General features: G+C 31.6%; 1 protein-coding gene across 1 annotated transcript in view; it reads left to right on the top strand.

Moving 5' to 3' along the window:
• LOC143059319 (uncharacterized) overlaps positions 1-20,082 on the top strand; it is a 53,736-nt gene extending 33,654 nt beyond the window's left edge. The window contains exons 10-12 of the mRNA XM_076232800.1: positions 18,104-19,348; positions 19,709-19,744; positions 20,032-20,082. Coding sequence (XP_076088915.1) covers positions 18,104-19,348; positions 19,709-19,744; positions 20,032-20,082 — 1,332 coding nt within the window. The remainder of the gene's footprint in view (positions 1-18,103; positions 19,349-19,708; positions 19,745-20,031) is intronic.
• Positions 20,083-20,371: the final 289 nt, after the last annotated feature.

Below are 20,371 nucleotides of genomic sequence, written 5' to 3'. Positions count from 1 at the left end.
CAATGAACCTCTCCGGAATTAAAATTTTTACTGTTTACATTAACATTGATATGGCTTGTGCATGTTGTGAGTAATTTTACTGTTCAATTTTTTGTATGTTTGTTTTTTTGGTGTTTTTTTTCCCCTCGTCATAACAGTCGCGGGGATTTTGTTTCTTTATATTATTGATTTGTTTTACGCATAAATCTGGGTTAAGTTGTCCCTTATTAGAACTTTTGGTTTCCGATGCTTTCTAACTACATATCACATACATGTATCATGTCATAATTGATTTGGCCTCTCACTTTTTCCAACTGATGTCGTTCTCGACTAAACCCTGGGTTTATCGTTTTTTGAGGTACGCAAACACGCCTTTGTGTTCGATTGACAGTTTCCTAAAAAACTAAAACACTAGCTGAGTCTTGTTGCACCAACTGTTCATCATGTTCAAGTTTCCAACACTTCTGTCGTATCAGGCTGCACTCAGCAAAACATTTTGTTATGCTTTTGATTGTCTGTTAAGCCCCAAATATAACTTTTTATATGACTGTCGTTTATTGGTATGACATCTGTTATCATTGTCATCATCGTCCAAAGACGTTTGATTTTTGGACAATAACTTTAGTATAAGTAAATAGAAATCCATTAAAGGAGTAGGTACAGTAAGACCCCTTTTTGGCCCCAATATATGGCAGTTTTACAAAATTGTTAAAATGTAGACTTTGTAGTTTTTTATTTGAAAATAGAATGTTTCTGCTACATAAATATGTTTTGTGTTTGACAATAAAATGCACATATATCGGGAACTGGACCGAGTACACAGTTATTTCGTAGTGCATTTCTTTTAGACAATAAATGGAAATAAAAAAAATCCCACCTGCGCTTTCTCCATACTAGGGACTATATTCGTGGACAACGAAAATCAAGGGAGGATAACTGTGTACTCGGACCTAATAGGATAGAAAAAAATGACCAATCTTAATAAAACTTGGTCTGACCTAAGCTTAATAAACTATGAGACTGCCTACAAAGTTTCATGGCAATAGGATAAAAAAAAATGACCAATCTTAATAAAACTTGGTCTGACCTAAGCTTAATAAACTATGAGACTGCCTACAAAGTTTCATGGCAATAGGATATATATTATAGACAGTATGATACATTCTATATTCAACATTGCGTGTTAAAATTTGACGTTAAAGTTAAAAAATTCAACTATCAACATTTGGGGCTTTAAAAATCAAAATATTGCAAAAAAAAAACCAACTATTTATATGCCTTAAAAGGAAACTTCGCAAAAAAATCAAAAATTGAAATTATGTTTATTCTGTATAAAAATGCTCAAATTCATACACTAGTAGCACGATTTCAGTCTGAAACGGTCATTTTGGTCTGATCACATCTTGATTGACTGGATTTACCGCTAGAGGAAATCGTCGAGACATTTAAGACCGTTAAGACTGCGTTACGATCGATAGCGCATCAGGTAAATCAGTTCGTTAAGGCATGTCCAGACGGAAAAGACTGAATCGTCTAGCGGGCTGTTTAGACCCGTTAAGACAGTGTCAGACCAAAACAGACCATGGATACAAAATTACGTTCAAAATTTTCAGACCCTGTTTAGATCCGTTCAGTATATCGGTTTGATACCACGAGTTGCGCCCCTTCTACTCGATAATGCATTTTAGATTAATATACATGTATTTTAATATAATTATAATTTGAAGTATATTTTGGTTAATTAAAAGATAAATAAGGATTAAATCTTCTGTTGATTCTTTATTTCTTTTCTTGTTTTGTTGAGGAACTACTAAATAATTCGTCTATATAATTGTTTATTTTTTAATAAATGTTAGTTTATATGAATATATATATATTGATAATTAAATGCAAGGACGTATGTTTATTGTATACACACCAAAATGTATGCCATCAATTTAACCTTAAAATGTGAACACCGGTGAAAATGTGTTTCGTATTTGAAGATTAAAAAGTAACGGAAAATCCTAAACGTTACCTTAAAAAGTTAAGGAAATGTGGTATGATTGCCAATGAGACAAACCACAGAAATGCAACGGAGGCAAATTAACACATGCATATTTTTGTTTTATGTATTACAGTTGCTTTAATTCGTTATCTGTTGATATATGTCATAGTTTACCGTGGAAGCTGTTGCTTTTTTATGTTTTTTTCGTGCGAGTTACTCTATTAAACTTGGAAAAAAATATTCTCGACATCCGGAAATTCAAAAAAAAAGACTTCCCGGATCCCGAAAGCTGATCATGATACTGCATTCAGTCTCTGTCGGGACCGTGTTAAAGTATCACCGTATAAAAATGTTCATTCAAACAATGTTGTATCCTTATAAAATTTATTTTCTAATTCATATAATATGTATATAGTTCTTAGTATATATGTATGGCGTTAATTTAAAAAAAAATCTGTGTTAGTTAAAATGGTCGAGTTCAATGGCACGTGCTAGTAATCAACCGGGTCAACAGGTAACAAAATCAATGATCCATAACGTAAGAAAGAACATGCCTATTATATTTTACAATTACTCTCATCATCATTCTTAATAAAAAGGTGCCGTAGGGCTAAACGTTAATAAAGAACTAATGAATTTGTGTATACACGTATTTAAATAGTGATGTCTGACCGTCAGTTTTTAATATACATGTCTTTGTTTTTCTTATATTGAACAAAATAACGAATTTGAATCTATTATACGTTAAAGGTTCTTACAATGTCCAGGGACGTATATATTTTAAGTCTTTGCAATGTCATATGTCTAAACACTAAAAGACCATGCAAAATATTTGAGCGCCGTAGGGAAAATCATTAAAAAACATGTACTAGCTGTTCGGAAGTTTGTTTACTATTCAAAAGAAACTTTTCGCTTCTCTACTTGTATAGTTTAGAGATTATTCCTTTAAATTATGTCAGTTACTTAGTATATAAAGTAGTGTGTATCATTGTATTCTATTTATTTGGCTAATTGTATAATTATAATATACATTTTGTATTTCACAACTATATATACTATAAGTTGTAGTGTGATTGATTGTTGGTTGTTTAAAGTCCAGTGGCAAATACTTCATGCATATTCAGGACCAGCTGTAAGTTTATGACATATATGGAACTCACTGGTGTAGTTTTCACGTGTTAACATGGATAAAAGAATAATTATTTTTTAAAATATCGAAACATCAGGGAGGAAAGGCGCATGGATTCCCCGCACTTATCAGTTCTTTTCTCTGTTTTGTGTTAAAAAAAATAATGGTTTCTTTTCGATTTTTTTTATATATGTTTTTATAATTTACGATAACTGTGGTGTATACCTGCTGTCAGACGAAAGAAACATATGTGCCCTCTAAAAAAAATTATGGATTTTTTGCTTTCGCATTGACGTTTAACACACAACTTTAATTACTTACTGTGATATGTATGTAGAAATTCTGGAGTACTGGAAAATGAAGGATGCAAATCCAACTGACCAAGCTTTGAATTAAAATGGTCATTAAATAACCACACAAATAAAAGAACAAGTGTAATTGTTGGAATGACATATACAATATATCACCAGGTGCATTGTCAGAGAATTATAAATTTTGATTTTACTTTGGTAACTAGACACAATTGAAGAGAGGCAGCCCAATCTTTTCTTCTTTGTGTTACGTGTACACATAAACTGATCTTAGTTATTTCGTGAAGCATTTCCTTTAAATGATAAAATCGCGCGTGATTATCTAACAAATACTCACAGTGCAGTGTACTGCAATCAGGCGCGGATCCAGCCATTTTAAAAAAGGGGGTCCCAACCCAGAGTAGAAGGGGGGTCCAAGTATATGCTCTATTCAAATGCATTGATCGGCCAAAAAAAGGGGGTCCAACCCCCGGAACCCCCCTGGATCCACCGAGACAAATTATATCAAATTATAGAGCAGTCTGACGGCTCCAACTCAAAATTTGAACCATTCTATGTTGGGGGTTGGGGTTACCATTTAGTTCGAAAGCTCAAAGTATACAAGCTGTTTCACCCTTTTTATTGTGATGATTGGGAATTTTCATTAAAGGGAAACTTCGCAAAAAAATCAAAAATTGATATTATGTTCATTCTGTATAAAAATGCTCAAATGCATGAATATTAAAGTTTAATTCTGCTAGATAAGAGATCACCATCGATTTTGAATTTAGAGTATCAATTCTCTCCGGTCGGCCATTTTGTTACCTTCTCCGCTTTGCACCCAAGATATGTCTAAAAATCTGTATGTTATTGTATGTAAAAATATCTTTCTTTGTACCATTTGCTTGGTTTTATAAGAAATAAAGAAATCTAAAAAAGGAACAAAACTACAGTAACCCGATGTAGTCGTAATTGCGTGTCGATATCTTGTCAATCGTACGGTTGTTTTATCCGACTAGTTAACTATACAAACTATGTTGATACGGAAAATTTTCTTATCTTTTTTTTTTAATAACCATGATCTGTTATTTTTAACAATAATGATAATATTGGAATAAGTTAAATAGTAAAAATTTCAAATCATAAATAATTGTTCCGTGAAACTTGAATTGTTTTCGGAAATCTAATTCGTTCATAATTCTTTTATGTAATAAACTTTATTCAAATAAATTAGGATCTTCGTTCCACTGATCACCTGCATGGCTAAAGGTATTACTCCCAAAGGTATTGCAGGGTGTGTGACACGTCCAGGTATTCAGGCGATTTCCTGTCGAGCTTGCAAATTCATGCATCGTTGGATCACGTCTTAGGGTATTGGTCAGTGTAAACGGCCCGTAACTTATAACTTTCCATTTTGAACTATTAGGTGTATAACGGAAAAAAAGTCACAGGAAAAAAAGTCACAATATCCCTAGGAAATAAAGTCACAGGAAAAAAAGTCACAAGAAAAAAAGTCGCAGGAAAAAAAGTCACAATTTGTTTAAGTAAACTTATTTGTCAGAAATATGTTGGAATGCATGTGAAAAAGTCACTATGTACATGTATGCAATAAATAATTAAACTTTAGTTTTCGAATGCATTGAAAAAGTCATAATATATTTGTATCGGATTAATTTTTTAAAACTATAAAGGAATTATATACGTGATATATAAACTAATAAAAGTGTATCTGAATAAATCATTTTCTTTTTTTCAAAATTGACTTTTTTAACTAACAGGGAAAACTGATTGGGTTCTTTTATTTAATATTGAGCATAAGTTGTATTTCATTGATATGGCTTCCTACGAAGACAAGAAATAAAAGGTCTACAAAGGGGGGAGGTGCCACAAGAAGCCACACATCAATATCAACAGTCCCTAGATATATATGTATAAAATGCGTATAAAATGCTAAGCTATTATTAATGGCAATGAGTTGTTTGTTTAACACTAAATTACAGAATACTTATCTTTATAAAAATCCCAAAAACATGTGGTCAAGTTATATACTGAACTTCTAACTTTTATTAAAATTAGGGGAAATTGTTGCTGTTAAACTCACATCTCTAAGAGATATAAAACAAAAATAATTACAACAAATCCTTGAAAACATGTATCAATCTAGTACACTAGCATGAAAATGTTCCATTTAAATGATTTGCAATTTATATCTAAATTTCCAAAGCTAGTCATATAAAATGAATTAACAAATGTCTATTTCCAAACAAATATCTATTGGGAATGTTTCGCTAATATATCCATATATATGTGCGGCCTTATGACCATTTCCATAAGAAAAAAAATACAAATTGGGAATGTTTCTCCTGTTAATACATGTATGTGCAGACCCTATGACTATTTCATGCAAAAAATATATATTGTGACTTTTTTTCCTGTGACTTTTTTTCCTGTGACCTTTTTTCCTGTGACTTTTTTTCCGTGACTTTTTTTCCTACATTCGTATAATATGCATCTCTATCTTGTGTGTCCGAAAGTGATATTATATATACTAGTCATTACTAAACTCATACGCTTGTTTATGAATAACATTTCTGATGTAAAGAAAATTATTAATAAAAATATAGATAATACCTAAAAATAAACAACAGATTTGATGAAATAAAAATCTATATACATATTTTTTGTCAATGGTGAAGGACAGATCAGACTATACCAGAAATTTTGATTAAAAAAAATGTACGCACTTGTCGACCATTCGTATATACGCCAGGATAAAAAGTTACGGAACTATAGCGCAAATTCAAATATATACATGTATACATTGTACATAAGAAAGAAACATACATTTTGTGTGAATTGGGGTAAAAGTTTTGTTACATGTAGTAGACTAGTCCATGTATGCCAACAGTATGTAATCATCAAATGTCGAAAGACTATTGTATACCAAAAGAAGAAGAAGAGATTTAAATACAGGTCGATATAAAACTTTCTTTGGCTCATTTATGGACATTTATATATCATTAGATTGTTCTCGAATAAAGGAAGAAATTCGTCATCATCACAATTGTTCCGACATACATGTTATATGTACGCAACTGGACGTACACTAATAATCCCTAAGGGATGTGAATATTTTCCAGGAAAACTATAGAGTATCAAACTTTCAAATCAATTTCGGGATTTATTTTCTTTCTTGATATTCAATGACAGCAATTTAAAGAACAAACTGATTGTCCGCTTTATGGGTATTCTTGCCAGTTGAAACAGACTTATAACATTAAACAATAGGGAAAGATGACATTAAATTCGTTCTGTTTTTTTTTATACATTGTTGGTCAAATAGCTAAAGTATTATATATAGTTGGGCCCGATATAGTTACGGTGTGAGACTATTCTGTTAAAGACATTCCCGATTATGTATAAATTTTGTTGATGGTTTTCACACTTGAAAAGCATATATGTTCGTAAATTTCGACGGGGGGATTTAGGGGGGCAGGGGGTTGCCCCCTTTTATGCAGTTATTGGGCCCTACTTATGAAAATTTCTAAATCCGCGAGTGGATACTCAGTACCACAGAGGTCAAACAATGCACATTTGGGTAATTGTACACGACATGCATGCTACAATTCATGTTTGATGATCTTAGACCCTTTGGACCTCTATGTGGGCTATTTCGGTAACTTGGCAAAAGATCCCTAAACTGGATACACGGTTAGATTCAGCATGTCAGAGAACCCCAAATATCCATAAGGACTTTTGTCTATAAATTTGAAGACCACAAACTTGAAAAAGGGATCAAAAATATGAAAATGCATGCATGGGATACATTTGTTATTGAAGGCATGACTGTAACAATATGATGAAGATAAATAAATATCTTATTCTGGGGTATCATTGGGGGGGGGGGGGGGGGGGTCTGATACCTGATCCCGCTTACTGCTTTGTCAGATTCCCGTATCCCGCTTATACTATGCAGTTCTGATTTTTTGAAGTTTTCCGTGTCCTGCTATACTTTATTTCTCGTTTTCACGACACAATCATTTAACTTTCACGTGTGACGCTTACAAAAACAATCGGCAATTCAGCGTGAAGCTTATACCCCAACGCGACTCACTATTCTACTCTTTTCTGACTCATATTAAGCCCATTATAAATATATAAAAAAAGTGTGTTTTTATCCCTTTTTGTTCCGTTTCGTTTCGGTTTGAGCCATAGATAGATAAGATGTCGTATGTGACAATGAGACAACTCTCCATCCGAGTCACAATTTATAATAGTATATAATAAAAATAAGTCAAAATACGGTCTTCAACATGGAGTCTTGGCTGACACCGAACAGCAAGTTATAAAGTGCCCCAGTGTAAAACCTTTTAAACGGGAAAACCAAGGATTCAATCTATATCAAGATGTACGTAATAAGTGGTGAAGTGTCATGGAAATGGATAAAAAAAAATACAAGGATATGGAAATGGATAAAAAAACAAGGATAAAGATCCCTATACGATTTATAAGAAATTAAATGGAATACATTTGAAATAAATGAAATTTCTATTGAATTTATTTAGAGTGTTTTAAACCCAAACTTTCCTCCATATGTTAAATTTTATCAAATCCGTCTCTTACTTTATCTATTGTTTGAGCAAGTCGGCTAAATTAAGGCTTTACAGCTAGTTTCCTAATGCATGTAAAGCAAAACTTTGGTTTACTTGCTTGCTTTGTTTGTATAATTGTTTATACAAATTTTGTTAATAAGATTGACATCTTTAAACAATATGTATCGGCATAGTTTAACCTGTATTTATATAATTATTATATTTGAATTAAATTTGGTGTTATCATAATGATTGTACAATAAAAAAAAAAACCAAAGCAAGCACGCTAACTAAAGTCTTGCTTTACATCATTTCATCATTTAATTTATAAGTGCACTTGAATTGTTTAGGTTTTATGTGGTTTGCAATTGAAGGATGGAAGAGTTATCATTGATATGTTCATAATTATAAATTTATAGTTAACAAAATTTTGTATTTTTGAAACACTAAGGCTTTTTATCTCAGGAATAGATAACCTTACGGAGGATGAAATTGGGAAAACTTTTAGGTATGTTGGTCCTCAATTCTCTTCAACTTCGTACTTTATTTTGCCTTTTTTTTATTTTTTGATTCGAGCGCACTAGTCTAATGAGCCTTTTTTTTAAGACGAAACGCAAGTCTTCCGTAAATATTAAATTGCAATCCTGGTTAACATAACCATAGTGTCATTAGAGAGAAAATTCTTCGATTAAAACACACTCGGGAATAGCAAGAAAGTTCACAAAAAGAGTATTGGGAACTTTACTGATTTTTTTTATCATATATATTTCTGATAGTTTTTCCGACCGATTAACATATTTTCAAACTTGAAAGGAGACCTCTTTCAGCGGCACGAGCCTGGAACATGTACATATGACAGTTTTACGTAATAGCTATATAAATATAAAAGAGAAGATGTGGTATGATTGCGAATGAGACAACTGTCCACAAGAGACCAAAATGACACAGACATTTACAACTATATGTCACCGTACGGCCGTCAACATTGAGCAAAGCCCATACCGCATAGTCAGCTATAAAATGCATGTCAAATATACTAGTATTAGAATTATTAGAATCAAAGGTTAAAGTACTTACAAAATATGTCATCTTGTAGCATGTGATTTCACAAATATATTATTTTCAAATTCGCAGTCCAAGTCAACGTTAAATCGGTTACACACATTTTTCATGTTATAAATCCATTCCAACAATATCATTTTAAATACACACTAGCTTGCCTTTTCATTAATTTGAATAATACAAATTCAGCTAAATTTTGTTTATTCCCATCAACAGAGATTTCTCACACTCATCCCAGACGTTAATAATACTCATGCACTTCAATTTTGATATTAAACAATTTATTGATACGGATGACTACGCTTTAAAAGTACGGTTACATCAGGGTGTAAAAAATGTGAATTTGTTATTAATTGAATTCAAAGATAGATTAAACGGTAGCTTTAATAGTGAAATGAACTATTTTTTTGAAGACTCGCCAAAATGTTTGTTGCATAGATGTATTTGACCCCAACAATTTTATTTAGATCATGCTGTATTAAAATTATATTTATAGAATCATTTATTTGAAAATACCGCATACATCTGCTCACCGTTTGAATATAGAAACTTGTCGATTTTATAATATTGAGAGATATCAAAAATTTTGTAATATGTGTGATAAACAAGTATTTGGAGATGAATATCATTTTATTTTAGTATGTGAAAAGTATAATGAGTTTTCGAAAGAAATTTATCAAACCATATTGTTGAAGAAAACCGTCGAATCCTAGACTTTTTAGACGATCAATGCATTTGAATAGGGACATATAGTTCGTCCCTTTTTTGATGCTCGGTTGTGACCCCCTTTTAAAGTGGCTGGGTGCTCACCAGTATCTGTTCATTATGTAAAGCAACTTAACAATTAAAGGGAAATTTTTATTTTTGACTGTGAAGGCACAAAATTAAATTCATTTGAAAATGTGTTATATTTGATTATACTGTGCTGTACTGTTATATAAATGGGTATACTTATTTATATGATTATTTGACTAATATAAATATATTTCACTGATGTAATTGAATATTTGTAATAATTATTTTCTGTAAGTTGTATTGCTTACGAATAAAAGATTATATTATTAATAAAATAAATATTATGACTTTCCTTTTTTCATTGGATGACCATGCAGTGGTGTTGCAACGCCAAAGAACTGATAATAGAAAGCTATTTTAATTTGATACATAGGACAATGAATCTTAACAAAAGGTTCTATAATTTCAATTGTGAAAAAAAATCACAATACCGTGCATTAACTCAACAACCGTTCATCGACAAATATTACTTGATATTCATTGAAATGATAACAAGATAACAGTTATTATAAAAGCAGGGCAGCCTTAAATTCTAATATTTTTTGTCAAAAAAGATTCAAAGTTTTACCGATGCAACGATATTTTTATATATTTTGAGTTGAAATGGCCTAGCGATAGTCAACTCTGATCACTTCGAATCATGCGGCAACACGTTTAATCTGAGCATTCGTAAAGTTTTTAAACTAAAATAAGATCTATATTAGCTATCGAAACATATGTTATATGTAAGCTATCTATTATAAATCTATGAGGAGTTTCATGAAAAATGGGGGGGGGGGGGGGGGGGGGTTGAAGTCTAACTTTAAATATATAAAAAAAAAAAAAAAGATCGAGATGTGGTACGATTGCCAAAGAGACAACTCTCTAAAAGCACGAAAAGAGATTAACTTTACTGAAACAAAAATTAACATCTATAGTCACGTACGGCCTTCAACAATTTGAAAAATTCATACGTTAAATTCCCTTTTATATTCAGTATAATTCCATAAAGTTATTATAGAAGTTATATTATGATAAAAAAAGGCTGTAAAAATGATTGAGAGTTGACGAATATCATTATATCATGACATGTAAAGCGTTGGATGTAGCTATAGATAGACAGACATTTTATACTGGATAATTGCTGCAAATTTTATATCAAACGAATCGCTTTCACGTTCTATACTATTCTGTACTATATACATACTTAATCATGTTTTTTAATGTTCAATCTCTGAATTGAGACAGCACTATCGGTCATCTTATATAAAAAAAAATCTATTATACTCTTAAATAAGCAGCGTGTAATGAATAAATTCACCCATCCCGTCCCGTGTGCAAAAAGGATGAATATGAAGGATCCTGAGTGCACATTGTATGTCCTGAGTGCACTAAGGAGGTCATTACCGGTGTTTAGACGTACCCCAAATAAAAATTTGGATTTTTGTTCAAAATTAGCGCACATGCAATGCACCACCTCTTCGGAGTCCTCCAAAAAGGTAAAATTCCCCTGTATTAGTATTTCTGGTGTATGAAATTCATTGTGTATATTATCCGTTCCATCTACAATATACGCGGAAGTGACACGGCCGGGTATTGTAAAGCTGTTGAGGGACTTTAAATGTCAAATTCATATCCCTGGGCGAAGAAATTACCGGTTTGTGAAAACTTATATTAGTGTGTTACCTTGGTTCTGGTCTTTCACGCTGTCAGAATGAAAGGTTGAGCAACTTTTGTGGGTTATAAATGAAAAAAGAGAAGACCGTAAAAAAAATAAAAAAAATAAAAAATGAGCTTTACAAACGTGTCTCTAACGATAAAAACAATGTAGATTATTTAGATCATTCGAACTTGTGTAAATAATGGATATTAAGTTGTTAAGACTATTTCATATAATTGTTTTTATTTATTGTATTTACAAATTTTATACAAACTTATGACGATTGATCATTCAGACCGTGACTTTTTGCATAGACACCTGTTTCTTGTTGAAGACTAAACATGCGCTCTTGATTCATCTATGTTTTTTGTCGTTTGGTTGCTGTCAAATTGAAATATATCCCACATCTCCTGTAGTATGTGTTCCGTTTGATTACTTTAAAATCAGTTTATAAGTATTTTTATTGAAAGGGTTATTTGCATGAGTATAGACCAATTCAATACTAATATATACTTATATATATATATGATATTATGAACCTCATTAATTTCGATCTAAACAAGATAATTATAAAGAGATCGATATTTTAAACAGTCTTAATAAATTCCAACGATCACAAATCTAATCTAAATTCGATTTCAATTATTTCGTGATTCTAAAATACGTTTTTTTTTGCGAATTCCGTACACTTTCCTTTTAATATCTAGCATTATTAAAATCGTAATTTTTGTATCCTTGCTATCCTTGCTAAATCTTTTGCTGTATATCACAGCTTGTGAATAAGTCTAAATATCCGTACAGTGTATAGTAAGATCTCTTTTCCACACATGGACATTTCATAAGTATAGAAAGTTCGCTATAGTGTTCCATCATGGTCTTAGTGCAGTTTCGAGACCTTAGTGCACCACGGCGGCCAAGGTTGTTTTTAGACGCACCGTAAAGTCCCTGTCACACCATTGCAACAACGTCCTTTTATGATATTTTTTTTTAAATTGCTAGGACCATGATACTAATAGTAAAATATTTCACTTTTAAAATAGTAATTGTTATGAATGATAATAGTTTATACATGTATGTATGCTGTCTCAGTTTTTAAATAGTTATTTGGTATAATATGGTGTCAAGTAAGTCATTTTTGGACAGGATATTGCTTGTTTCATAGTATATGTATATTCTGCACGAATATTTTTTATCGCTACCATTACATGTATAAAAAACTTAACTATGTGGACCTTCTGAGATCGCACACAAGACAGCTGATTGGATAAGTGTGATGAATTGTTACGCCTACATAAAACTGATATCCAATCGAATGCCAGCAGACACCTGTCAGTAAAAACAAATTGCAAGCGTTGATGGTTAGAGATTTATTTGTGTATTCGATATATTTGAAAAATAAGTTAGATAGACACTATTCGTTTTCCCTTTTTTTCAGCTGGATTTCAATAACTGTTTTTACACTTTTTTTATGTAACAGAAAGGTATTTGAATAAAAGCGCACCACATGTAATGGAGATTTACAAGCATTTATATAGCGACTTGTTTTCGGAACGTCATATTTTCAATAATTCACAGACTTTTGCAATAATATTTAACCTTTATTTTTTAACGAACGCCTCTAAATCTGGTATGTAAGAAAGTTATAAATGGTTTTTGGATTATAGACACAATAAAAAAAATATGGAAATCAAACGCACAAGTCTGACAAAAATTAACGGACAATGCTATGACAATAAACAGAAAACGACAAAAGACATACATAGTACTGTTATAGTTTTTCCCTGTATTAAGTTTACAATAACTTAAATGAAATTTATATAGAAAACATGAAAAGTTAAATGATAATGCATATTATTTACAATATTAAAGAAAAGTAACATCAACAATTTAATAAATTAAACATATTTAGATAAACATATTTAGATTACGTTTTCAAGTGTTAATCCCGACATCCGTAATTTTTAAGGGTATACAAATTATCTGTAACGTCAAGTTGACACATTTTCCCCCACGACACCAGTCTGTAATTGCATAAATATTTATTTACAATCACTTGTAAACCATTAAATATAAAGTTTTTGATGTGTATATTCAATGAATAATTATTAAATATAATTTCGGCAATTTGTTGATTTTAAACTCAATTCACCACGGTTTGCGCAGCAGTATGACTTTGAACCACTTATGTTTTTTTTTAATATAGAAAATGTTAAATAATTAAATAGGAAGAGGTATGAATTAGAATTGATTATTTTCTTTATTTAATTAAAACATGGCAGAAATATTTAAGGCTGCCGATCCTAATTTGAAATAGTACAATATTTAGTTCATAAACTCGTGTTTAGAAGGCTATTTTTATTTATAAATACTTCAATTAAAATAATTCAGTATTTTATCGTTACTAAAGTAATCAAAAGTCATAATTCATTAAAAGTGATCTTATGCAAAATATAAAAATATGCAACAGCCATCCAGTTATTGTGCGATCTTATTATTCCCGTTAATTAATTTTAATTATTTTTTTTTTACATTCATGTGTCTGAAACTTTGTCTGACTCCCGTTTACAATTGATACGAAAAATGTTGTTCACACCTGAAATGCCAGTGAACCGTGACGCCTAGATATCACTGAACGAGGATCAAAAGATTAGAATTACATAATGCTAATCTTTTAATTACCTTGAGTTAAACTATGCATTCCACATTCTTTAGGTGTCACAAAACAATACACATTTTATTGTTTCCACCGTACAAGCAAGTGAAAATGATTGATGGAGTGAAGCAAAAAGATCAGAATACAAACATGTATTTTCAATACACTATCGATCATGTCAGTTTCATATGTTTTTTAAAGCATTTTAGAAAAAATAATCATAAAAATGTTCTATGGTATGATTTACTTTTATTATTAGATTCGTTTTAAAAAATCCACACGATCTAATTTTAAAAGTTGCATGGCTCTCACTTATTTTTCGTTGGTTAATAGGTACACCAAAAGTCGTCGATGCGCTTTAAATCGCGTTATTAGATGGTCAACGAACAAGACTTAAATGAGATATTTTCACTCCCGGCATGCATCACAGACTTAAACTATGTCACATAAGTCAGGAAGTTTAAAAAAATAAAATTAATTATTCCCAATTTTCTTCTTTATTAGATTTCATATCAAAATAAAACTTTGTGAATATGTTTTTTTATAGTATTATGAACATAATAAGATGAAAAGTGAAAAATCGCGAATTATCCCTTTAATACATAAAATATCATGTATGAAAAGCAATAGAATACTCATTTAATTTATCATAGTTATTCAAAAGTCATGTATATGAGCCTGTGCCTAAACATGGTGGGGGGGGGGGGGGGGGGGGGGGGGGGGGCTTACATAAAGATGTAATATTTTCCAGCAATTTTAAATTTGTGAAGTTTTTTGGTTATACAAAATCCTTACATATGTATTTATTGTACTTTAAATGGAAAGAAAAATTACAAATAGCATATCATATTAGTTTAAAAGGGTCTTAGGCCAAGTAAGACTGAAAATAGTTTAGGGTCAATTTAGGCTGTATTACATTTAAAAATGCAAACTGAAGCTATAGGATATAAAATTTGTGTATTTTTCATCATTTTTATGATGAAGTTACATGATACAATAAATCTGAGCACAAAAGGACTCTTTAATTGAATTTCTTGTGCAGACAGTATGGTCAAATGCAAAGATTTTAAAATTTTTTAGTGAAAAAGTTGCATACAATTTTAGCCCAAACCATGCAAACAGGCTTTTAATTGAACCACTTGCTATCCTAAAGAAGAAAAGAGAGATATTATGTGAAATCAGACAGGTACAAAATACATTATAAAGTGCATTTTATACAAATTTAGTGAAATCTTCAATATGGACTTCAACTTTTATGTACCAAGCTCCTCACATTTTACTTGATCCAAACAGGGCGTTAGAGGGTCATTTATACAGCACATTTTGCACAGATTGTCTGGGATAATCTTCTTTTCTGTAGACTCAGAGTTCACAAATGAGTTATACAACTGGATTAAAGCATAGAAACACAAATATTGACATATGAAAACCTGTCAGATAGCAAGTTAGAATGCCATTTATGCATCAAAATTGAAAAAGCTTTGAAATGCTCATTTTGACTTAGTAATGCCAAAATGGGAAATTTTGGCAGATTTCTATCAAAGAAAAGTTTAAATCCTTTAGATTTATGCTTTTTATACGACCGCAAAAATTGAAAATTGTTTGGTCGTATATTGGTATCACGTTGGCGTCGTCGTCCTCGTCGTCGTCCGAAGACATTTGGCTTTTGCACTATAACTTTACTAAAAGTAAATAGAAATCTATGAAATTTAAACACAAGGTTTATGACCATAAAAGGAAGGTTGGAATTGCTTTTGGGTGTTTTGGTCCTATGCTGTGTGAACTATTTAATCACAATCCAAAATCAGAGCTGTATCCAGTTTGAATGTTGTGTCCATACTAGCCCCAACCGTTCAGGGTTCGACCTCTGCGGTCGTATAAAGCTGTGCCCTGCGGAGCATCTGGGTGAAAAATTGACACCATCAAATCATTCAGGGAAGTTGCCTCAGTACAGATTCTATATTTCATGATTTCACCTTGTAGGTCCGAGTACACAGTTTTTTCGAAGTGCACTTCTTTTAGACAATAAATGGAAATAAAAAAAAAACTGCCCTTTCTCCATAATATTTTTACAGTGTGTTGTACTACTTTTGGGACAAATTATATCAAAATTATAGAAAACGTCATCAGCTCTAACTAAAAAATTGGACAATTTTATGTGAAGGGTGTCTTGAAATCTTTTGACAGCTTCCAAAATGCTAACTTTTGACCTTTTTCAACTGGAACAAATCACTACTTTACAGTATAATTCATGAAGCAATTTACAAGTAACACACTGTCCACACTAGGGCCAATATTCGTGGACAACGAAAATCAAGGGACGATAGCTGTGTACTCGGAGCATCATTAAGTCATGCTAAATTACTGAAATCTTCACAATTTTAGCATTTTAGTTAAATTTTAGACGGTTTTCGTCTTAATTGAAAGTGGCCGCATTTGTGTTCCTTTTTAATATTGAAATATTGGTGTCGGACAATAACTTTAGTTTAAGTGAATGGATCTCTATGAAATTTGATAAAAAAAAGTCCAATACTTCTAAAGGATTGATTTTGGGATGTTAGTCCAAACCGTTTTGGAATTAGGGGCCCAAAAGGGGCCAGAAACGCATTTACTACTTTCAGGATATCAACTTGTGTAGTAGTATTTCAATTAATCTGAAATTGTACCACAATATGAAATACCACAGGTTTGGATTGATTTTGGGGAATAGGTCCCAAAGGTTTGGGAATCAGGGGCCAAAAAGTGGGCCCAAAATAAGTTTTTTTGTAGTTTTCAATCAATAACTTGTGTTTAAGTGTTTGAATCTCTCTGAAATTATACCATAAGTTTCCATACCATGAACATGATGAAGGGATGGTTATAAAGTAGTATTGACTTTGGGGGTTATGGCTCAAAATGTTTTGGAATTAGGGGCAAAAAAGGGGAAAAATTAGGTTTTTGGTCAATGGACAATTAAGACAATTTAAAAGCTGTGCAAAGGAGGTAACTCAAAAATATTTAACATACAATTGTGGGTATGTTCGGATTTATCCCCTTACACTACTTATAAATAATGTTTAAAGAAATGTCAGGTTTTGGACTCATTGCAACAACAAAAAAGGGGGTGGTAATACATCAGCCAAGGGTCTAATTTAAATAAGTTATTAGAGAAAAATAATGCCAGGGCTCAAAAGCAAGTCCAAGTCGTCCAATGTTCATGTATTGCAAGAATTATTTTACATGCGGATAATCCCTTCGTAACCCCACTTCAAGTTTCATTTTTTTTAATGGTTTAAAACAAATAACACACATTTTTAACCAGTGACCGGTATTACAAATTTTACACAAGTTTAAAAGTTCATTGAGCTGTTACTTTAATTACAAATTTTAGCAAGACTTAACTGTTTACTTAATGAATTCAAGAAATGTCAACCTCATCTATCATGTCTATATCAATTTTGTTTTTTAACAAAAAGGTGTTTTAAATTACAAGCTATTTCAAATGTCGGTGTAATTATTAATGTTGGTTTTCTTAAATTATTTGATATGGATTGAAAAGCATTAAAAATGATTTTTAATTTTTGTCAATCTTTATTCAATTTTCATTTATCTTTATAAATGCCGTTAATACCTTTTTGTCTGTTTAAGCTAAATTCGGGTTACTAGTGTATACAACATGACCAGTCTAGAATACAAATAACACCAGACTAGCGCTACATCTATATGATACAGGAATTTTTTTGGTTTGCTTTGGTCGGCCATAAGCATATTATGTAGATTTCTTCATCTTTTTTTTATATACTATTAGTTGTTATGCAGAAAAATAACATTTTTCTTTAAACCAGTTATTATTAATCTTTCGATTTTTGGTTTTTATGCTATACACGTAAATTCATCATTACCATTTTTCTAAATGCCTTTTTACAGGCAATTGTAACTATGCATTTTTTTATATAAAAACAATTTTTGCGTAAAAAATATTCCTTTATTTTTCTTAGAATAAAATTGAAAAAAGACGACATGAAATATTTGGAGAAATCAACAAGATGTTTCAACAAACGCCATTAGGGCAGCATTTGGTGATCGAGGATAAAATATTTGTCAACGCTAAAGACAAACATGACACAGAAATGGAGAAGATAAAAGAGGTTATCATAAGAGAATCAGAGAGGCAACCAACATGGGGTGAACTCCTTCCAAAATGCTTTATCCCTTTAGAGTTAGAATTTGCATCGCTGACCAAACGCAACATTCTGTTGATCACCTTAGAACATCTAAAGAAAATAAACTCATTGCAGCCAATTAGACGGTTGTCAGAAGATGAGTTGAAGGTATTTCTGAAATTTCAACATTCAATTGGCAAGTTACTGTACTTTGATGAACTTAAATTGGACGACCGTATTGTTTTGTCACCAACCCTTCTTATCGATGCCTTTCAATCAATTGTAACAGACAGGCGCTTTTGTAACGGAGACAGACACAGAGAGGAAATATGGGATGCAATGGGAATGCAAGGGGTGGTATTCAAACAAGAAATATACGAAGTTTGGAAGAGAAAGAAATATGCAAAATTCAACAAAGAAAAAGAGTATCTGTTAGCTGTCATGACCCATCTGGATATATTGGTAGAACCAAAAAGATACGATTCGAGCCGAACACGTATACCTGCCGACTTCTACTATGTTGCAAGTATGGTACGAGCTATAGATGATTCTGGATACCTTCAATCAGCTGGCATCACAAAAAGAAATATCGCTTTAGCATTTCAATCGTCATCATTGATGATACCACCTGCATTATCCTTCAGATTTATCAGTTACTGCTTATCTGTTTGGGCGGTGCAGACATACGGAGAGACCAACAGGGACATGCTGTTCCATAGGTCAGGAGTGTTTACAATTGATCCTTCCTTAGATATGTATATTCTCTGTGAAGATGACAAGATTTCTGTCCGTCTTGTTCATACCAGAACAAACACACTCATAATGAGGGATCTTGCTTCCAGTATCAATGAATGTTTAACATCTGCCTTGGAGAAAATAAGTCAACTGTATATCAGAACAAGTAGCGATCAGAATCATACCAGTGATGCATTCTTTGTGACCAGTGTTTGTTGTAACTCACCAGATAAACCATGCATCTTACCATTTGAAAATCTAGCATATGTCGACAAAATCTGGACATGTCCTGCTCATGGTATTGAACACCCAATACACATTATCAAATCGTGGATACCAGGAAAGGTAAGAATCATACTAAAATACAATTAGATACAGAAAAAAATATATATATATAAGATACAATCATTTGACAATAGTGAACTACTTAAATAAAGCAAATATACAGAGATGAATAGAACACAATCAAGTATAATATGATGATAGCATTCGTTAACGATTTGAGCGTATATAATTACATAATGTGCTTGAATGTTTATTTTCATTCAGTTAAATATACATTCCTTTATGTGTGCATACTTTTCGTTATGTCTGTAAAAATGTTAATCCTGATATGTTTATTTTTTTGTGATATACAAATAATATTTTAAATATTTATTTATTTCAAGTATGTATTGCAGACGTATCTATTTTAATTTCTAACAGGGGGAGGACAGGTGTGAACCGGGGTGTCCAGGTATTGTATTATTATGAATACATACTGTTATGTTCTTTTAAAATCTCATATAAATTCGTGGTTTAAGAGTTTTGATAGTCAAACGGAATGGTTTTTTAAATGTTAATTAATTGAATGTAATACAAAGTGCCAGTTCCTTATTTCTTTCTTAAACAATATGAATTCAATTGATATAATTGGAAAACAAATCGGTTTGCACTTGCATTTGAAATGAATGAAGCAACCACCTTATTTTGAGGTAACACAATAACAAATCTGTGTTAGAAAATTATGATCTACGTTTCAATTGTAGTTGGACAATGGATTGTTGAAAAATAGAAACCCTATCAGAGTATCAGAGTAGTGTATAAATGTTTAATATTAGTTAGTCATGTGACTATAGCATTGCTGATGTCATTTGATACAGGAATCGATATTTGTCTTATAAATTACAGTTGTACATTCATTACATATTTGCTTTAACAGGCTTACGTGTGTGTAAATCTTTAGGTAACGTCTTCCCAACTGCGACAGACGTGAAATAGTTGACAGCTTGTACAGAGAAGCGCGTCTACATATTAGTTATTAATTAATTATTCTACCGACTTCAGATTTAAACCAGTCGTAGGTGTAAAATCAAGTAATGTAGTAAT

The sequence above is a fragment of the Mytilus galloprovincialis genome, chromosome 14, assembly GCF_965363235.1.
Source record: "Mytilus galloprovincialis chromosome 14, xbMytGall1.hap1.1, whole genome shotgun sequence".
Lineage (NCBI taxonomy): Eukaryota > Metazoa > Mollusca > Bivalvia > Mytilida > Mytilidae > Mytilus > Mytilus galloprovincialis.
Note: the sequence above shows the minus strand (reverse complement) of the source record. Positions and strands in the feature narration are given on the sequence as shown.